We start from the raw sequence: 20,132 nt of genomic DNA, 5'->3' as shown, positions 1-20,132 counted from the left end.
CTCCCCTGAAGGCCTGGGCCGCCCCCAACTGCCCTCCCTGCTTGCCTGATTGCCCACAACTGCCCTCCCCTGCAGGCCTGGTCCCCCTCAACTGCCCTCCTCTGCTGGCCTGGTCACCCCTAACTGGCCACAACTGCCCTCCCCTGCAGGCCATCTTGTGGTGGCCATCTTGTGTCCACATGGGTGCAGCCATATTTGACCACATGGGGCGGCCATCTTGTGTCTTGGAGTGACAGTCAATTTGCATATTACTCTTTTATTAGATAGGACTAGAGGCCTGGTGCACAAAATTCATGCACGGGGGAGGGGAGGTGTTCCTCAACCCAGCCTGCACCCTCCAATCTGGGACCCCTCGAGGGATGTCTCACTGTCCGTTTAGGCCCAATCCCGCTGGGATCGGACATCCCTCTCACAATCCAGGACTGCTGGCTCCCAACCACTCGCCTGCCTGCCTGCCTGATTGCCCCTAACCGCTTCTGCCTGCCAGCCTGATCACCCCCTAACCACTCCCCTGCTGGCCCGATTGCCCCCAACTGCCCTCCCCTGCAGGCCTGGTTGCCCCCAACTGCCCTCCCCTGCAGGCCTGGTCCACCCCAACTGCCCTCACCTGCAGGCCTGGGTCCCCCCCAACTGTCCTTCCCTGCAGGCCTGATTGCCCCCAACTGCCCTGCTCTGCCAGCCCAGTCACCCCTTACTGCCCTCCCCTCCCTTGCAGGCCTGGTCCTTCCCAACTGCCCTCCCCTGCTGGCCTGATTGCCCACAACTGTCCTCCCCTGCTGGCCATCTTGTGGCAGCTATCTTGTGTCCACATGGGGGGCGGCCATCTTTGACCACATGGGGGTGGCCATCTTGTGTGTTGGAGTGATGGTCAATTTGCATATTACCTCTTTATTATATAGGATAGTGAAGAGGTGAGAGTGATACTCACCTGAAACAGGTAGCTAGGCTTTTTTTAAAATTTGAGGTATAATTGACATACAGTTAATCCTTGATTTTATGGACCTTGATTTAATGGACTTGAGGTTTAACTGATAAAATTTCCCGTCCGTATGTCATATGTGAAAATTAACACCCTGTTAATTTTAAGATACTTTTAACTAATATTTGCTTATAATTAAATTAACAGGGTTTCACTGTTATTTTTAACAAATTTTATAAATAGGCTATATGTTGGAAAAAAACACTGTAGTAATATCGCCAACAGAAATAAATATGATATATCTATAACTATAGTCTACATATTTAAATGCAAGAGTCACTGCTTGTAAACAATGTTCAGCAAATGATTAGCACATGATCACACCGCATCACACATGGTAATTGGTTCTGTTGTCACATGGTGTGTCTTTCTGCAGCAGTTTTAACACCTGGCAGGATGTTCTACATGCACTAAGCCACGCCCCAGCTGTGTGCATTTGTTACTCGAGGTAACTGGTGAATGCACGCATTTACTAGACCTACTCAGTATAAATTTAAAATTACTGTAACATGGAAAACTTTTCTGTGAAATTAAACTTTTCATGTGTACTTAATTTTAATTACACAAACCTGTCTACATCAGTAAAAACAGATAAACTAACTTGTCAATTTTTTAACTACACATTTGGAAAACCTACTTTATTATATAACGGATACCCCCTAGCCCAAATTAGTCCATTATATTGAGGTTTTACTGTATAAAACACATTAGCATTAGTTTCAGGTGTACAACAATAATGATCTAACATTTGTATATGTTGAAAAATTATCACCATGGTAAGTTTAGTTAACATCCATCAACATACATAGTTACAGAATTTTTTTCTTATGATGAGAACTTTTAAGATTTACCCTGTTTGTAACTGTCAAATATACAATATAGTATTGTCACCATGCCGTACATTGTATCCCCAAAGTGTATTTATTTTATAACTGGAGTTCGTGCCTTTATCCATTTTGCCCACACCCAGCCCCCATCCTCTGGTAATCACAATCTGTTCTCTGTATCTAGGAGCTTGGTTTTGTTTTATTGTTTGGGTTTCTTTTTAAATATGTTTTTATTGGCTTTTAGAGAGAAAAGGGAGAGGGAGAAAGGAGAGAGAGAGATAGAAACATCAAAAATAGGCTACCTCCTCAAGAGCATACAATGGAGTCAAGACAGTCTCTTCAATAAATGGTGCTGGGAAATTTGGTCAGATACATGCAAAAAAATGAAACTAGATCACCAACATACACCATACACAAAAACAAACTCAAATGGCTAAAGGGCTTAAATGTAAGACGGGAAACCATAAAAATCCTACAAGACTCCATACGCTGCAAAATAGCAGACATATGTCGTAGCAATATCTTTACCGACACAGTTCCTAGGGCAATGGAGATGAAGGAGAAAATAAACAAATGGGACTACATGAAAATAAAAAGCTTCTGCACAGCAAAAGAAACCATCAACAAAACAACAAGAAAGCCCACTGCATGGGAGAACATATTTGCCAATGATATTTGCGATAAGGGTTTAATCTCCAAAATTTACAGAGAACTCATACAACTTAACAAAAGGAAGATAACCAGTCCAATCCAAATATGGGCTAAGGACCTAAATAGACACTTTTCGAAAGAGGACATTCAGAAAGCCAAGAGACATATGAAAACATACTCAAAGTCACTAATCATCTGAGAGATGCAAATCAAAACAACAATGAGATACCATCTCACACCTGTCAGAATGGCTATCATCAACAAACGGCAAGTGCTGGCAAGGATGTGGAGAAAAAGGAACCCTCATGCACTGCTGGTGGGAATGCAGACTGGTGCAGCCACTGTGGAACACAGTATGGAGTTTCCTCAAAAAGTTAAAAATGGAACTCCCATTTGATCCAGTAATCCCACTTCTAGGAATATATCCCAAGGAACCAGAAACACCAATCAGAAAGGATACATGCACCCCTATGTTCATAGCAGCACAATTTATAATAGCTAAGATTTGGAAACAGCCTAAGTGCCCATCAGCAGATGAGTGGATTAGAAAACTGTGGTACATCTACACGATGGAATACTATGCCGCTATAAAAAAGAAGGAACTTTTACCATTTGCAACAGCATGGATGGAACTGGAGAGCATGATGCTAAGCGAAATAAGCCAGTCGGAGAAAGATAAATATCACATGATCTCACTCATGTGGGATATAATGAACAACATAAACTGATGAACAAAAATAGATCCAGAGACAAATGGCAGGGGAGGTAGGGGGGGTTAGAGAACAACCAAAGGGCTTGTATGCATGCATATTAGCATAACGAATGGACACAGACACTGGGGCGGTGGGGGCTTGCCTGGGGTGGGAATGGCTGGGGAAGGGATTCAATTGGGGAAAAAGGAGACATATGTAAAACTTTAGACAAGAAAAAAGACATAGGCTGCCTCCTGCATGCCCCCACTGGGGGATCGTGGCCACAAGATGGGCATGTGCCCTGATCAGAGCAAACCAGTGACCTCTTGGTATATAGGTTAGTGCTCAACCACTGAGCAACACAGGCTGGGTGTTTTTGTGGGGTTTTTTTAGATTCTACATATAAGTGAGATCATATAGTATTTGTCTTTCTCTGTCTGACTTATTTCATTAGCATTCTTTTTATGGCTGAATAACATTCCATTGTAATATATATACTATACTTTCTTTATCCATTCATCTGTTGTTAGACATAGATTGTTTTCATATCTTGGCTATTATAAATAACTAGAGGCCCAGTGCACGAATTTGTGCACCAGTGGGGCTCCTCGGCCTGACCTGTGGGATTGGGCCGAAACCAGCTCTCCAACATCCCTGAGGGGTCCCGGATTTCGAGAGGGCACAGGCCAGGCAGAGGGACCCCTCTGGTGCATGATCAGAGCCGGGGAGGGACTTCTGGAAGGCTCCAGGCCATGTCTGGCCCATCTCACTCAGTCCCGATCAGCAGCCAGACCCCAGCAGCAAGCTAACTTACTGGTCGGAGCATCTGCCCCCTGGTGGTCAGTGCACATCATAGCAACTGGTCGACCGGTTGACTGTCTGCTCCCTGGTGGTCAGTGCATGTCATAGTGAGCAGTTGAGCGGCCTTAGCATATCATTAGCATATTATACTTTGTTTGGTTGAACAGCTGATCAGTTGACCAGACACCTAGCATATTAGGTTTTTATTATATAGGATGCTGCAATGAACATAGGGAAGTATATATCTGTTAGAGTTAGTGTTTTTATTTTCTTTGGTTAAATACTGAGAAGTAGAATTACTGAATTATCTGCTAGTTCTATTTTTAATTTTTGAGGAATCTTCGTACTATCTATATATATAAAAGCCTTACATGTAAATTGTCCCCACAGGAGTTCAACCGGGAGACCAGGAGTTCAATTGCTCACTATGACATGCGCTGACCACCAGGGGGCGTAATGAAGGAAGGCCCCGATTGGCCCTGATCGCCGGCCAGGCCTAGGGACCCTACCCATGCACGAATTTCATGCACTGGGCCTCTAGTTTTCCATAATGCCTATACCAACTCACATTCTCACCAATAGTGCATAAAAGTTACCTCTTCTCCATATCCTTGCCAATACTTATTTCTTCTCTTTTTTATAATAGCCATTCTAACTTGTATGTATGTGGTGATATCTGATTGTGGTTTTGATTTGCATTTCTCTGGTGATTAGGGATGTTGAATGTACCTATTGGCCATCGGTACGTCTTTGGAAAAATATACAGATCCTCTGGCTGCTTTTAATCATATTTTTCGGTTTCTTGCTATTGAGTTGTATGAGTTCTTTATATATTTTGGATATTAACCCATTATTGGATATATGATTTTCAAATTTTTCTCTCACTTTGTTGGTTGCCTTTTCATTTTGTTGATGGTTTCCTTTACTGGGCAGAAGCTTTTTAGTATAACGTAGTCCTACTTGTTTAATTTTGGTTTTGTTGCCTTTGCTTTTGGTGTCAAATTCAAAAAATCATCACCAAGACTGATGTCAAGGAGCTTGCCCCTATGTTTTCTTCTAGGAATTTAATGGTTTCAGGTCTTACATTCAACTCTTTAATCCATTTTGAGTTAATTTTGGTGTGAGCTGTTAAATAGTGGTGTACCTAGACTTTGAGGGAAGAGGAGGAATCAAAGATGACCCCACTGATTCCGGTAGCTGGAGGTGCCACCCCTTGAATAGGGGATACTAGAAGTGAGACGGTCCTGGGGCTAGGGGTGGTGAGTTCTGTGGGGGACCCATTCCATCTGTGATGCCTGTGGAATGTTCACTGAGGAGGGTCAGCAGGGCCGGTGGGTGAGGGGGTCTGAGCACAGGAGAGAGGTGGAAATGGGTAGAGAGAACCAGCAGCAGTGGGGCTGGCTGGCTCCCTGCCTTCACTGAGGCTCCCTCTAAGGAGAGCAAGTTTAAAAGTGGATTTTGATCAATGAAATCTTCATTTACAACCAATTTGACTGTCATGCTTCTCTTTTATACTTAAATTTTAGAATTTTTTTTTCAAATCTTTATTGTTGAGAGTATTACAGATGTCCCACACATTAACCCCTCTTCACCTGGTTCCCACCCTACCCCAACCCAGGCCTTCACCATCCTTTTGTCTGTGTCCATAGGTAAGATCTTTGGTTAATCTCTCCTCATTCCCCCTCTCTCCTTCCCTCTGAGATTCATCAGTCTGTTCCATGTTTCCATGCCTCTGATTCTATTTTATTCACTGGTCTATTTTGTTCATTAGATTTCTTATTCATTTATATTGATTTTTAGAATTCTTAAATGTGTATATTTGTAACCCACTTCATAAAAACCAACATAGTTATCTACTTTGAGGAACTTTTCTCTTTCTCCTTGGCTGCCTGCATTCACTCTGTCCCTGTGTGTCCTTGCAGCTTTAGGAGCGTTGTAACTCATAATGTGAAACTGTCCCTTTCCTCAGATTTGTGACCCAGGAGGAACCCCTGACCTCAGCTGTGGCTCGGTGCTGGCAGAAGCCAACTTCATGTCTGAGTGCACGAGCAGCAGTTTGCCATGGAGAGCTTGGGGCTGCAGACAGTCACCCTCAGTGATGGGACAACGGCCTACGTCCAGCAAGCGGTCAAAGGTGAGTATTTCCAAGGACCTCAGAATCCCCCTGTCCTCCAGCTTCTGGAGAGGAGTGTCCCCTTCCACGAGTCTCCCCTGCCTCCCACCCGCTTGCCACACTTGCTCTGCGTGAGAATCTCTTGAGGTAACTCTTTACAATAAAACGCCATGTAGGCAGCTAGAAAACCAGGCCAGACCAGCATAGAGGCCAAGACCTCTGAAAGCAGAATTCCTTACATGTGGCGAGCAGTTCGTAACTCCTTCTGGAATAGATGAGCACAGTGCTGGTTTTGACTTCCTGCTTTTCAAATACTCCCTATCCAGTTGCTCAGACTTTCCAGCAAGATTAAGCACTCAAACTATCTACTGAGCATCTACCATGCACAAGATACTCTTCCAGGTCCAGAGAGGGATACCCAAGAATAGATCTCATGCCTTAAGCCCCACCGGGGTCGCCAGAAACAAAAATACATGGCACACAGTTAAATCTGAATTTCAGAAACAATGAATAATTTTGTAGTATAAGTCTGTCCCAAATATTACATGGGATAGACATGTAGAAGCATGGGACTAAATGCTAAAAATACTAACATAAAAACACTAACTACTAAAAAAAATTCATTGTATATTTGAAATTCAGATTTACCTAAAATTCAGATTCTCTAGGATCAAGGTGAGGGTGGCTTCGGAACAGAGTGTAGTTGAAGGGCCAGGCCTCGGGGCCAGGCCTCAGGGCCAGGGACACTTCCCTCACCAGATGGCATCACGTCTCCCTCGGACAGCGCCAGCAAACCCTGTCTCATTCCTAGTCTTTATCTTGCCTGTTCCGGGTCTGAGCGCCGCCGTCCTCACAACTGCATCGTCTCCTCAACATCGCCCTCCCTCACTTCAACACATTGTCAAAATGTATTTCGGTTCCAAAATTTACAGATAATTTGTTTGTTGCTTTCATTTTAATTGTCTGCTTCCTGATGGTGACAAAGAGACCCCTTAATCTCATCAGTAAGCTCCTTCCGTATGATAACGTGTGGGTGCCTTCTCGGAAGGTTTCTTATCAAGACCTAGGATGTGTGGGGCTGGCTTAGTTTTCTTGAACATGGAACTTCTCTAGAATCCTTTTGAATCCCGAAACCCTGTGTTTGCAGACTTCCCATCGCAGTTGTTGCCCACTGCTGCAGTCCCGGTGGTGGAAGAACTTAGGAACTGTGTAGACTGGGCGTGTTGACTGCCCGGACCCAGTTATCGCCCATGCCTCAGTCTTTGCTACCTATTTTTAATGGTTGAATGAATAAGTAAAAGCAAGTGACCGTATTTGGCCTAAGAAAGCCACACTTTTCTTATCTCTTTCCTTCTTGTATCTGGGTCTCTTGTATCTGCCTCCCCCACGTCCTGTTTATGTCTTTCTCTCATCACTCTTCCTGGCTCTGTTCTCTGCCTCCTCCAAGGTGCTGCAGTGTGTACTTGCACATAGGCACACGCTCACACACAGCAGATTTCACCCTGCGGAGGGGAGAGCTGGCCTCCCGCATGCAGAACCACACTGTCTCAGAGGCGCCTCACTGGTGAGCTCCTCTGAAGCCCTAGACCGGGCACGTTCGTCTGTCAGCAGGCAGCTGTGTCTGGGCCCCTGAATGTGCAGGAAGCCCTAAAATTTTATGAAATTAGAGTAAGCATAAAGCATGTCATTCAAACCCGACTCTCCTGAGAGTGTGAATAAATGCACTGGACTGCTCCGACGACAGGAATGTGCGGCCCCTCTGTGATGGGCTGGGAGGCCCGTCCGCCAGCTCTTCTCCCCCCTCCCCATCGTAGCCTCTGGTTGTTAGAGGAAATTCTAGGTTAAAGTTTTTCTCAGCCGCCCTAGCTGGTTTGGCTCTGTATAGAGCGTCAGCCTGTGGACTGAAGGGTCCCGGGTTCGATACCAGTCAAGGGCATATGCCCGGGTTGCAGGCTTGATCCCCAGTAGGAGGTGTGCAGGAGGCAGCCAATCAGTGTTTCTCTCTCATCATTCATGTTTCTAACCCTCTCTCCCTCTCCCTTCCTCTCTGAAATCAATAAAAATATTTTTAAATGTTTTTCTCAGCCATTATTACACATTTCAAAGTATATTTTAAATTAAAATGTGCATGACATAGGTTAAATGTACACTAGTAAAATATAGGTAGTGTATTCAGTATAGATTTACTTTAAGATAAAGGATGATAGGAGAAATATAGTAGTGTAAATAAAATATTGATAGCTGTACATTAAAAAGAAAATTTTTTTCTTAAATAACTCTTCTCAACATTTTGTTTGCTGCCTTGAGGTGATGCCCAGTTCGCTAGCAGAATCTCTGCTGATGCTTTCAGAGCCCAGCACTGGCGCCCGGCCAGGACAGATGCAGTGGCAAATGCAGGGGCCCCTGCTCACGTGAAGGGACAGGCTGGGGTTCCCTTTCCCCTCTCCTGCTTGCCTTCGTCTCCACTCCACCTGTCTTCGGCGGGTTGTAGAGCTGTTAACTACTGACCCAAGAGGACTCAGTTTGGGGACAAGTTTGGGAATTCCTCGGAGGAAGAGACATCAGCAGGGAGATGGGCCAAAAGTATTGCCTGTCCCACACAAGAGCTCAACTTCCTAAACCCGTAACTTGTAAGGAAAGGAATGAACAAACCATTTGTCATTAGTGCTTCAATCTCCTTTTTCTCTTCTCCTTTCCCCATTCCCTCCGTCAAACTCACTGGACACAAAACTCTAAGAATCTTTTGCCCTTAGAAGGGCTTTCCAGTAAGAATCTGAGATAAGGAAAGATAATATCGTAGGCACTCTGTAGTCTTATTAATTTTTAGAGTGCTATTTTGTTGCTTTAGGTGGGTCGGTTTTTTATTCGACAACTGAAGTGAAAATGGCAGAGGTCAGTGAAGGAGACATTGTCCACCCGGGTGGTGGAGCAAGACCGGTGGACATGTGGGAGCACAGTAGTCACATTCACGTTGCTCCCGACTGCTCTCCTTTCTGTTTCTTCTAATGTACAGATTGGGCTTATTGTAAAAACACAAAACTAAGGTTTATTGAGGGCTGGCCACATCCCAGGGACTGTTCTGAGTGTTTTATATTCATTAACTCATTTAACCCTTATAGCAACCCAATGAAGACAATTTTTAATCATTTTAAGAAGAAGGAGCTGAAGCAGAGAGGTTAAGTAAGCTGCACACAGCTAGTGAGAGAGAGAGCTGAAAGGCCATCGCAGGAGGCCTGGGCTGGTTCCAGAGCCCATTGCTGCTAACTGTAAGCCACACTGTCTATCGGGGGCCTCGGCCTTGGCACGCTGGCACAGGGAGATAGGGAATGTATTTTGATTTGGTTATTTTGAGCCATATCTGACTTTGGACCCATGGGTCCTTTCTAGGTCTCAGGGCCTCCTTTGTTCTTCAGTTCGTTCAGTCTCAGCAACTGCTGTTAGGCTGGAAGCCCCCGCTTTGCTGGGCTGTATAGAGTAATAGATGCAGTGGCTCCCCCTGTGGGGATTTGCGGGGGTCCTCAGGGCTCAGGCCTTGGGAGCAGGGAGCGAGGTGACCTGGAAAATGTCACCTGTACCTCAGACAGGCCTCCGCTAGAAACAGGCAGGTGTTTTCAGCCCCTTTCTGGGCCTGGCCCACTTCTCCATTTCCATCTCCGTAGGAGAGAAGCTGCTTGAAGGACAAGTGATCCAGCTCGAGGACGGAACCACTGCATACATCCACCAAGTGACAGTGCAGAAAGGTGAGGGAGGGCAGGCAGCCCCCATCGGGGAGCCCTCCCTGGCACCGAGCTCCAGAGAAAGGCAGGCATTGCTCTCGTTACAGAACCTCTTTCCTTTGAGGATGGACAGCCTGTGCAGCTGGAAGATGGCAGCATGGCCTACATACACCGCACACCCAAAGGTGGGGCCACAGGCATCATGACTGCGGGAAGGAAGGGAGACGAGCTGGCGGCGGGGGGGCGTGGAGTGGCATACCCTGGGAGTTGGGCCATAGTCATGGAGCGTGGTCCCGAGCTCCCCTGGATTAGCAATCTCAACTGCCTTCTCTTGTGCGCACCACAGGAGCAGCTGTTCCTGTCCCCAGGAGGCGGGGCCTTGGGGGTCAATAGCATGAGCCTTGATGGCAGCTGTGGCTCTAGCACAACACAAATCTTAGGGCTTTAAATAGGACCTAAGGATGTCATCCAAGACCAGGAGCAAAAACTTATATTTAAGAATAAAGCTCCTGCCCTGGCCAGTGATGCTTAGTGGTTAGAGCATCGGCCTGCACACCGAAGGGTCATGGGTTCAATTCCCGGTAAAAGGCACGTACCTAGGTTTCTCTCTCTCCCCTCCCTCCTTCCCTTCCACTCTCTCTGAAGAGCAAAGGAAGAAAATATCCTTAGATGAGGATTCACAAGAAACAAATAAACAAAAACAAAAAAATAGAATAAAGCTCCGAAGGTACTGACCAATAACAATTCCTTCTACTACTTGTGTGTGCCTGGCATTGGCTACGTGTGGAATATACACGAGAGAATGAAGTCTGACAGTCCCAGCTTCCCTGGAGTCCAGTGAGGGAAACGGGAGGGCTGCGAATCGTCACTGATGAGCTGGTCATCACAAGCAGAGACCAGGCGTGGGGAGGGTCTCCCTGGGGAAGTGACACTTGGCTGATGGCTGAAGAGTGAAGTGGACTCAGCGAGGGAAGAAAGGGTGGCAGGGAGAGTTCAGTACTCAGGACGGAGGAACACCCTTCGTTGGCCCAGAGATGGGGAGAGAGAATGGCACATTTCAGAAATTGCTAGAAGTCAGAGTACTGGGGTTGGGGGCAGAATCGGTAAGATGAAAAGATGACGCCAAACAGAGGCAGGGCCCAGAGCGCTTGGGGCGTGTCAGGAGAAGGGTTTTGGTCTTTATCCTGAGACCAGTGGGAAGCAGCTGAACTGTTTGGGTCCTCGGGTCACATGATCACATTTGTGTCCTGCAAAGATCCCCCCAGACGCCGTCTACCTGGAGGGAAGTAGAGGGGGCAGGGACCACCAGGTGGGAGGTTCTGGTGGTCATCTAGGTGGAGATGATGACGGTCCCCTCGGGTTCTCAAGGAGCAAGTGCTTCATGGGAGGCCTCGTCCTTAGGAGAGGCAGCGCCAAGGAGACAGACCAGGAGAGACGATGCCGAGACCCTCCTTGGCCCAGTACCTCTCCTAAGCGCCTGTCCCCACAGAGGGCTATGACCCCAGCTCCCTGGAGGCCGTCCAGCTGGAGGATGGCTCCACTGCCTACATTCACCACCCAGTGGCGGTGCCGGCAGACAGCACCATCCTGGCCGTGCAGACGGAGGTGGGCTTGGAGGACCTAGCCGCCGAGGACGACGAGGGCTTCAGCGCGGACACGGTGGTGGCCCTGGAGCAGTACGCCAGCAAGGTGAGCTCGCAGAGCCTCGCCGCCCACCAGCTCCCTTGGCCCTGCCCAAACTGCCACCTCTGTAGCGGACAGACCGCCAGTGCTGGGCCATGGCCTGGGCACTCCCTTAGCCCCGCACCCCCTCCTGGCTCATCTTTCACATCCTCATCCAGGACGTGCATCCAGCCCGGCCGGCCCTGCCGACAGCTGTTTACTCTCTCCCTTGTCTATGCTGCCTCTGCGAGGGGAGGCAGCTGTGAGCAGCAGTGACATCCGTAGTCCTGGCTTCGCTTTGGCTGCCCGGAAGCCCTTGCCAGCGACTTTTATTAGTTTTCCCAGTCCACTGAGGTCAGATGTTCTTGTATGTATTTCTTCTCTGTGACTCATTTAGTCGTTTGGGGAAATAACCTCAGGAGGCAGTGACGGGGCAGATGCAACAGAGCAGCTGGGATTCTTGGAACACGAGGCCCGCACAGTAGCTCAGCCGCAAAGGAAAAGGATCCCAGCTCTTCAGACATCCGTCAGTCCCAGCTGTCTGTGCTGGAGCCGTGGTCCTGCCCGCAGGGGAGTGGGACGGAGACCCGTGAGCTTCCCTAGCCAGGTGCTCCCTGCCGGCATGAGCTACGGAGCCTCGGCTAGATGCGGAGGGGCTTCCTGGAGCACTGGCTTTCCCCGGAGAAGGGGTTTGTTTTTATAGCGAAACTAGTGTGGCTGCATCATAGAGAGGAGAAAACCCTATGTCTTTCCAAAATGGAACACAAAGCTTTACAGCGGCCACCGGGCTGTGCCCGCTCCCGCCCGATCCCGGAGTGTATTTTAGGAGCCAATTTGAGACTTGATGCTGTTGGAGACAACTGGGCTTTAAGTCACGAGTCCTGAGGTTTGTGCTGGCTCTGCCTCTTCCCTGTCGGACCTGGGTGGTCACCCTCCTCCCAGGCCTCAGCTTGCGCCTCTGTAATTTGATGAGATGGGACCAGATGACCTCAGAGGTCACTTCCAGCCTGAAGTTCCTTGATTCCCTCGATCACCCGAGGGCTGTTGAGACATGGGAGTGAAATTCCAGAGCTGAGTGGGTTAGCTCGCTGTGTGGACCTGGCCACCTGTGACCCTCCCCGCAACCACCAGCTTCTGAATTGTCCATGAAATTTTGTCAGCCACCTGACCCCTGACCTGGAACTGACTCGACAGACCTTGCCATGAATTTGACCTCACCTCTTGATCCCCACCCTCGTGACTTCCGGAGTTCTGTTTCAGGAGCTCCTGGAAGGCCAATGTCCCAGGACAAAGACTAGGGACAGTCTCAGCAGGACCCTCCCCGGGAGAGAGCAGTGAGCTCCCTGAAACGAGAGGCCGGTGGGAATAGGTGGCTCTGGCACTGCTCCCAGGAGAGATGAAAGGGGGGACTGGCCAGTTAGCTGGCACAGTGGTTGGAGCTGCTGCTGGGGGCACCTGCGGGTCGCTGCAATGTGCCGGTGTGGCCCCTCACTCTGCTGAACCTAGGGCTCCTCCCCACAGCAGCCCCCTGGCTAATGCCCCCTGCGCACAGGTGTCCCCCGGGGAGCATGGGCTCCTCCGTCAGAGGAGAGAGGTGTGCAGAGTTGCGGCCTCCTAGGTGCGTGTGGTCAGAGGGGGGTCACTGGCTCCCAGCCTAGCTCAAGTGTGGCCATTCAGACCACCCCTCCCCACCTCACCTAGCCGGCTCGGGCGCCGTGTCTTCCATAGCTGTCACAGCCTGTGACACGCGTCCTCCCATTAGAGATGGTGGTGACCCCACACCGGCCTGTTTCTCCACAGTGTGTCTGTTCCCTCTGCCTGGGCCTGTCACCCCAGGCTGCCCTTTTCCCCCTGGCAGTTTAACCCTGCTTATTGGGTCTTAAGCTGCCACACGTGGGCCCTGTGTCCCACCCCTTTCCTCCTTTCATTGAGGAGAATACATATTGGGACCCCACAATTTTTCGTCAGGTTCTGCACGACAGCCAGGCACCCCATAATGGCAAAGGGCAGCAGGTCGGGGACAGAGCATTCCGCTGTGGCTACAAGGGCTGTGGGCGTCTGTACACCACTGCTCATCACTTAAAGGTAAGGGTGCCACAGACAGCTTTCAGCCTTTCCATCTCCCCCCAGCCTGCAATTCTGCCTGCCCGCTTTGACGGGGGTCCCTGCTCTCAAGTTGCTCATTGCCTACTGGAGGAAGAGATGAGTATACAGAAATGTCCGCACGGGGGGCTGTGACCCATAAAGAGAGCAGGAAGAAAGAGAATCAGGGAAGGCTACCTGGAGGAGGTAGCCTCTCAGTTGAAAAGGAAGCAAAATAAAGGAGGTGACTGATGCTGATACTCTGGGCCCTAAAAAGCATTGAAGAGCCCATTTATATCCTTGTTTGTCCCTCTGAATTATGTGACCGCTTGTCCTGACAGGTGCATGAAAGAGCTCATACAGGTGACCGTCCATACAGGTGTGACTTCCCCAGCTGCGGGAAGGCCTTCGCCACAGGTAACCTGCCTGGTGGAGGCTGAAGGGGGCTGCTTCTAGTTGGAGGCAGAGGTTCTAGATCAGCCCTGGGGACTCCCTGTAGGGACCCTGGCACCAGGCTCCTTCCCGGAGAGACTGCTCGGAGCCCCTGACTCGCAGGGCGCTGACTCGGGAGGAAGCCGTTTCAGAAGCAAGTGGCGCAGGCTTTACTTTAAGCAGGAGCCTGGGTGTGTCGGGGGGGGCAGAGACCCTGCCTTTGTGTCAGCTCTGACACCGACCACTGTGGGGTGCTGGGTCGGCCACTGCATCTCTGGGCTTCACTTTTCCTCTGAATCGAGAGCCTTAGCCCAGGGCTCCCTAGGTTCCCTCTCACTCATGTTCTGGAATGGACCTGCCCCCTGGAGAGGGCAGGAGGGCAGAGTGGGCTCCCAGCTCTCCTCGCCTGCCCAGGCAGGGGGGGTAGAGAGGCAGGCGCAGGCTTCGTGGGCCAGAGGAGGTCTGGAGCCTCCCAGAGCACATGTTCGGTGGAGAGCCGTGAGCTGGGAAGTGAGGTGGTGGGGGATGAGGCCCCACGGAGCGTTCTTCTCACCCCTCCCTCCCACTTGGCGGCAGGCTACGGGCTGAAGAGTCACGTGCGCACCCACACTGGTGAGAAGCCATACAAGTGCCCAGAGGAGCTGTGCAGCAAGGCCTTCAAGACCTCAGGAGACCTGCAGAAGCACGTCCGGACCCACACCGGTAGGCGGATCTGGAGCCTGGCGCTGTCCTGGCCACGTGCCCCAGCATGACTCCCTTCCTGAACCACACCCCACCCTCACCCCCCTCCATAGGTGAACGCCCGTTCCGGTGCCCCTTCGAGGGCTGTGGCCGCTCCTTCACCACATCCAATATCCGCAAGGTACATGTGCGCACCCACACAGGCGAGCGGCCCTACACCTGCCCCGAGCCCCACTGTGGCCGTGGCTTCACCAGCGCCACCAACTACAAGAATCACGTGCGCATCCACACAGGTGGGCCAGCTGGCATGCAGGACCGCCCTCCGAGGCCCCCGCCCTTTACTGTAGGCTTCTGGCCAGTCCAGGCTGGTCTGTGGGCGGGCCGAGGGGGTTCTGCGGTTCCGGCCATGTCCTCGGAACCACCGTTTCACTTGCACTGTGCAATCTGACAGGTATTGCCTGCCCTCCCAGCTCCCTGCCACCTCTCTCCACTGAATTCTCCCTCTCCAGCTGAGCACCCAGTAAAAGGCCAGGGTCAGGCATGATGGGGAAACGGCAGAGGGAAATGTCCCTTCAGCTCCCGCCTCATCCACTGTCCTCGTGACTCTGGTGTATCCTCGCCCTCCCCAGTGTCATGTTCCTCGTCCAGCCTCCGGTCCCCTCACTCTGCATTGCACCTGACACGACAGTCGTCCTCTCCGTCCCCTGCCTCTTCTGTTCACGACCCTCGGCCTTACAAGCCCCCAGTGCTCCCCTGCAGCCCCTTCATTAGCCCCAGCTTTGCCCAGCCCCCCATTTTCTCTCCACCTGTCTCCAGCAGTCCCACACTCATGTCCCCTCCTTTCCACTGGCCATCTTCCCCAAGTCCGTCCACTTAGAGTTCCAGGTCTTAGTCCTTCCCCCTCCCTCTGGCACTCCCTTCACTAGCCCTACCCCTCACCCCGTCCCCTTAGATTTCCCCTTGCCAGCCCCAGTTCCCACCCCCTCACAGCCCAGTGTCCCCAGGGGAGAAGCCATACGTTTGCACGGTGCCAGGCTGTGGGAAGCGCTTCACCGAGTACTCGAGCCTGTATAAGCACCACGTGGTGCACACACACTGCAAGCCCTACACCTGCAGCACCTGCGGCAAGACCTACCGGCAGACCTCCACCCTGGCCATGCACAAGCGCAGCGCCCATGGCGAGCTGGAGGCCACCGAGGAGAGCGAGCAGGCCCTCTATGAGCAGCAGCAGCTCGAGGGTGAGGGGCATGGGCCGGAGGTGAGAGTGGGGACAAGCCAGGCCTCCCGTTGGCCATCCGGTGGCAGGTGTCAGCTGGGCTCTCCTCTCCCAGCCGCCTCTGCAGCCGAGGAGAGCCCACCACCCAAACGACCTCGCATTGCTTACCTTTCGGAGGTGAAAGAAGAGGGTGATGACATCCCAGCCCAAGTGGCTATGGTGACTGAGGAGAACGGGGCCCCCCAGGTGGCTTTGATCACTCAGGATGGTGCCCAGCAGGTACCGGCCCTGGGGGTGGGGGTAGGGATGGGGGGGCACTATGACTAGTACCTTCTCCCTCTTTCTCTGGGGAGCCTGGAAGTTCTGACGGCCCCACCTCTACCCAGTTCCTCTCTCTGGCCTGTGGCTGTCAGTGAGCTGAGGCTGAGTCTCGCAACACAGCCTCTCCTCATGCTTCCAGCGGGTCTCTGGGGCCTCTGGAGCAGTTAGTTGCCCTCCTTACCTGGAGGCTGACAGGTCCTGGCCACTTGAGAGACATTTGGATGTCCTCCTCAAGCGGGGCATGCTGGCGTAGAGGCCCGAGCACGGGGTGGCGATTCTAGCCAGCAGTAAGCCTGACCCTTGTCAGCACCCTCACTGTCAAGTGCACTGTGCCTGTGGGAGTTGGCATAAGGATGAATTAGGTGGAGACCCTGAGTTGCATGGAACAGAACCCTGCGGCAAAGTGGTGGTAATAGAAGTGGTCAGCGGAGTGGTCCAGTGTAGCCTCTGTACAGCCCAGGACCTGTTTTATTGCTTGTCCCTGACCACCTGTGACGTGCAGCTGATCTCCTAGATTGCCGATAAGTTAACCTTGTTCGGGAGGGAAGGATACATCCTCCCAGGGACTTCCAGACAGCCCACCACTGCACTCCCAGCTCACCTTCCTCCTTCCTGTTGGCAGGTCAGCCTGTCCCCGGAAGACCTGCAGGCCCTGGGAAGTGCCATCAGCATGGTGACCCAGCACAGCAGCACCACCCTCACCATCCCCAGTCCCGACGACAGCCTTGCCGCATCTGGCACACATACAGTCACCATGGTCCGCGCCGATGGCTCCCAGACGCAGCCCGTATGACCAGGCCGTTTGCTTGGGGCTTCTTGTTCCCTTGTCCTTCCTTTCCACTGGGGGGACATTTAAGTGCAGGCTAAACTAGCCAAGCTTGCCCTAGCTGGTGTGGCTCAGTGGATAGAGCTTTGGCCTGCAGACTGAAGGGTCCCAGGTTCGATTCCAGTCAAGGGCACATGCCTGGGTTGTGGGCTCGACCCCCACTAGGGGGCCTGCAGGAGGCAGTTAATCAATGATTCTCTCACATCATTGATATTTCTATCACTCTCTTCCCTCTCCCTTCCTCTCTGAAATCAATAAAAATATATATTTAAAATAAATAAATAAAAAATAAATAAACTAGCCAAGCTTCCTTATGAGGCCCAAGATTCCCTACAAAAAGGGCATTCCCATCAGCCATTCCCTGTTGAGAAGCAGTTTGAAATCTCAAATCTACCCCTTATTTGTTTGCTACCACAGGCAAGTCATTTTTTATGCTTTTTGTCCATTTTCAAATGAGGGAGTTAAATGATCTCTGGGGCCTTTTACAGCTTTGTCCTATGACTCAAAATCCCTAAATTAATTTAGAGGAAAAAAATTAATTTAGCTCTGAACCACAAGCTAATTAGCCTGATCCATAATGGTTTGATCCATTCTATTCAGGGTTTTCCCAGCCATCTTATTGGAGGGATTTGTTTGGATTGCGGGGAGGGAGAGTAATGTAGGTGAGTTGGAAAACCTCTTTCATCTGTATTTCAGGTTACAATCATTACCTCTGGGGCTGTGGTGGCCGATGACTCAAGTGTAGCATCCCTTCATCATCAACAGGTGGCGCTGTTGGCCACAGCCAACGGAACGCACATTGCTGTGCAGGTGGGTAGAGGTCTGGGAGGATCCTGCCGCCAGAAAAAGGAGCCAGGAGGGGCGAGGAATTAGATGGAGATCTTGAGGAGAAGGGCATTTGGCTCAAAAGGAGCTCACTTCAGAGGACAAATCCCTTTCTTCCTAAATCCACATACCTGTCTCGGCCCTTTCTTGACTGAGGCGGAGTGGAGCAGCCCCTTCCAGCCTTCACAGTAACTTCAGTGGCAGTCTCCCTGGTGGCCTAAGCCCTTCGTCTCCTCCTAGCTTTATTTCTTCGCCAGGAAAAGAAGGCGGCTCTCCAACCAGTCGTTCCCTTCTGTGAGCAAGCCCGGCTCTCTGACCCTGGACCATCCTGTGGCTCCCTGGCCATACTTAGCCTAACAGGACTCTTCATCAGTGAACCTCCTGTTAATGGGGCTCCACTAAGTGCTCAGTGTGTGGCACTGGGTGGATGGAGGGAATTCAAAAAGTAGGCCACATACCACCACCCCTCGAACCTAGAAGAGGGTCTCACTCTCCCCTTCTTTCTCCACAGCTGGAGGAGCAGCAGACCTTGGAGGAGGCCATCAGCGTGGCCACTGCTGCCATGCAGCAAGGGGCTGTGACCTTGGAGGCCACAGAGACAGGGAGCGGCTGCTGAGTCCTGGAGGGCTGGGTCCCGTACATGGAGGAGGCACCGTGCCGCAGAGCCATCCTCGCCTCCACAGGCGCAGGCTGAGGCTGACACGTGGGGGGTGGCCACGTAGGTCTCCAGGGTGAGAAGACAGCAGGAAAATGGCCTGACTGAAGGGGATGGGAGCCCTGCCCAAGAGGAGGGCTGGACAGCCGGAATCAGGGGAGTGTGTCAGCCTCAGGAGCTAAGGACAAGCGTGGTCATCAGGCAGCACTGGGGCGTCCTACCCTCAAAATCAGCTGGGCACCCACTGTCCTCCCTCCAGAGAACACCCTGCCCTCCCACTCCCCTTCTCAGGTGGCAATTGGGGCTTCTGTGGGGACTGGTCGCTGTCCACCAGGAGAGAGCAGACAGGTCCTCAGCGCAGTAGGAACAGAACAGCCCCAGCCCTGCCCCTCCCAGCAATAACCACCTCCCCGGAGGCCAGCGAGGTGCCTGGTCACCTGGCAGCGGGGTACTTCCTGCCGCCGCAGTCAGAATTGCTCAGGGGCCTGTGGCTGGAGGAAAGGTGCCCGACCATCCCCCACCCCCATCTGCCCCTCCACCTCTGTGGTAGAGAGGCAAGGAACAGCCTGTACATACTGGGGATTGGGTTTAATTTTCTAAATTGCATTTTGATAATTTTTTTCCTGCTGTGAGCAGTGGTGGCAAACGGGTGAATGAGTATTTAATAAAAAGTTTCAAGTTTCCACCTGGGTCCCTCCATTTCTTTCAGCTTTGAGTCCTGTTGACCAAGCCGGTCAAATCAGGCACTTAGCTCTATATCCCTGGCACACACTCCATGGAGCCTTGGTGCTGGACTGGTGGGACTGCCCTCCCAGGGGCACAGGCGGGAGAGAAGCCCTGAGGAGCTGCCAGTGGCTTCCTGCCCACAGCCGGTCAGGTGGCTTCAGGGTGGTCAAGCAGGACCAGTGCGACCACTGCTTCCAGGTTCTGGTGGGGTCTCTTACCTTGTGTTACGTAGAGCCCTCCAGACCCAGTCAGCTGCTCCAAGTGCACAAAGCCCCACGTTGGAGGGGGCAGGGGTACCTTTGCTCAGGTTACTGAGGGTCTCTGGTGCTGAAGTCCTGGCTCTGATACCCAGCTCTGAGGGTGCCCACCGAGGTGTCTGGAGCCATGCCATGGAATTCCAAAACCACAGTCAGACCCCACCAAAAACTGTGGTAGGACCAGACCAGCCCTGACAAGAGGGAACTGGTGCGGGAGAAGGGATTTGATGGAAAGAATCTTTGGGTTTGAGCCCCCTGCCTGGGAACATTGCAGGGATTGGAGGTGCCCCAAGCCACTTCCTACCACCCAGGAATGGAACCCTCTCCCCAGCCCACGTGTCCTCTCCTGGGATGCCTAGCAAGGTCCCATTTACCCGGCCACCTGCTCCGTGGAGGCAGGGGGCCCATGCCCAGGGAGGCGATTTCTCAAATGCCTAAGTTGGCACCTTCAACATCCATGACCCCTGTTCCTGGCAGGAGGGTGTCCCGGCCCTGATGGGCATTGGATCTAAAACAACTGGAAGCACTGCTGTGAAGCCCTGAACCCCAAGCCTCTGCTAACTGACCCCGTGTGCTTCAGAAACAGCCCGGTCTTCAGGGCCAGGGGCCCGAGTGGGCAATGCTCTGAGCGCCTTTAGAGCCGAAGCCCGGAGGACGGGAGGCAGCAGGT

General features: G+C 51.6%; 1 protein-coding gene across 5 annotated transcripts in view; it reads left to right on the top strand.

The window, feature by feature from the left end:
• Positions 1-19,162, top strand: part of ZNF76 (zinc finger protein 76) — a 38,080-nt gene extending 18,918 nt beyond the window's left edge. For 2 of the 5 annotated variants that reach the window (XM_079781008.1, XM_079781007.1), the window contains exons 2-13: positions 5,920-6,084; positions 9,723-9,803; positions 9,887-9,964; positions 11,269-11,468; positions 13,410-13,526; positions 13,865-13,940; positions 14,532-14,657; positions 14,750-14,929; positions 15,641-16,131; positions 16,796-16,960; positions 17,696-17,809; positions 18,336-19,162. In XM_079781008.1, the coding sequence (XP_079637134.1) occupies positions 6,012-6,084; positions 9,723-9,803; positions 9,887-9,964; positions 11,269-11,468; positions 13,410-13,526; positions 13,865-13,940; positions 14,532-14,657; positions 14,750-14,929; positions 15,641-16,131; positions 16,796-16,960; positions 17,696-17,809; positions 18,336-18,440 (1,806 nt within the window). In that variant the 5' untranslated portion in view covers positions 5,920-6,011 and the 3' untranslated portion in view covers positions 18,441-19,162. Of the gene's footprint in view, positions 1-5,919; positions 6,085-9,722; positions 9,804-9,886; positions 9,965-11,268; positions 11,469-13,409; positions 13,527-13,864; positions 13,941-14,531; positions 14,658-14,749; positions 14,930-15,626; positions 16,132-16,795; positions 16,961-17,695; positions 17,810-18,335 lie in introns of all 5 variants that reach the window. The other 3 variants (XM_079781011.1, XM_079781010.1, XM_079781009.1) reach the window with 3 other exon arrangements.
• The last annotated feature ends 970 nt before the right edge of the window (positions 19,163-20,132 follow it).

The sequence above is a fragment of the Cnephaeus nilssonii genome (assembly GCF_951640355.1).
Source record: "Cnephaeus nilssonii genome assembly, chromosome: 9".
NCBI classification, from domain to species: Eukaryota; Metazoa; Chordata; class Mammalia; order Chiroptera; family Vespertilionidae; genus Cnephaeus; species Cnephaeus nilssonii.
This window is presented reverse-complemented; position numbering and strand designations above follow the sequence as displayed.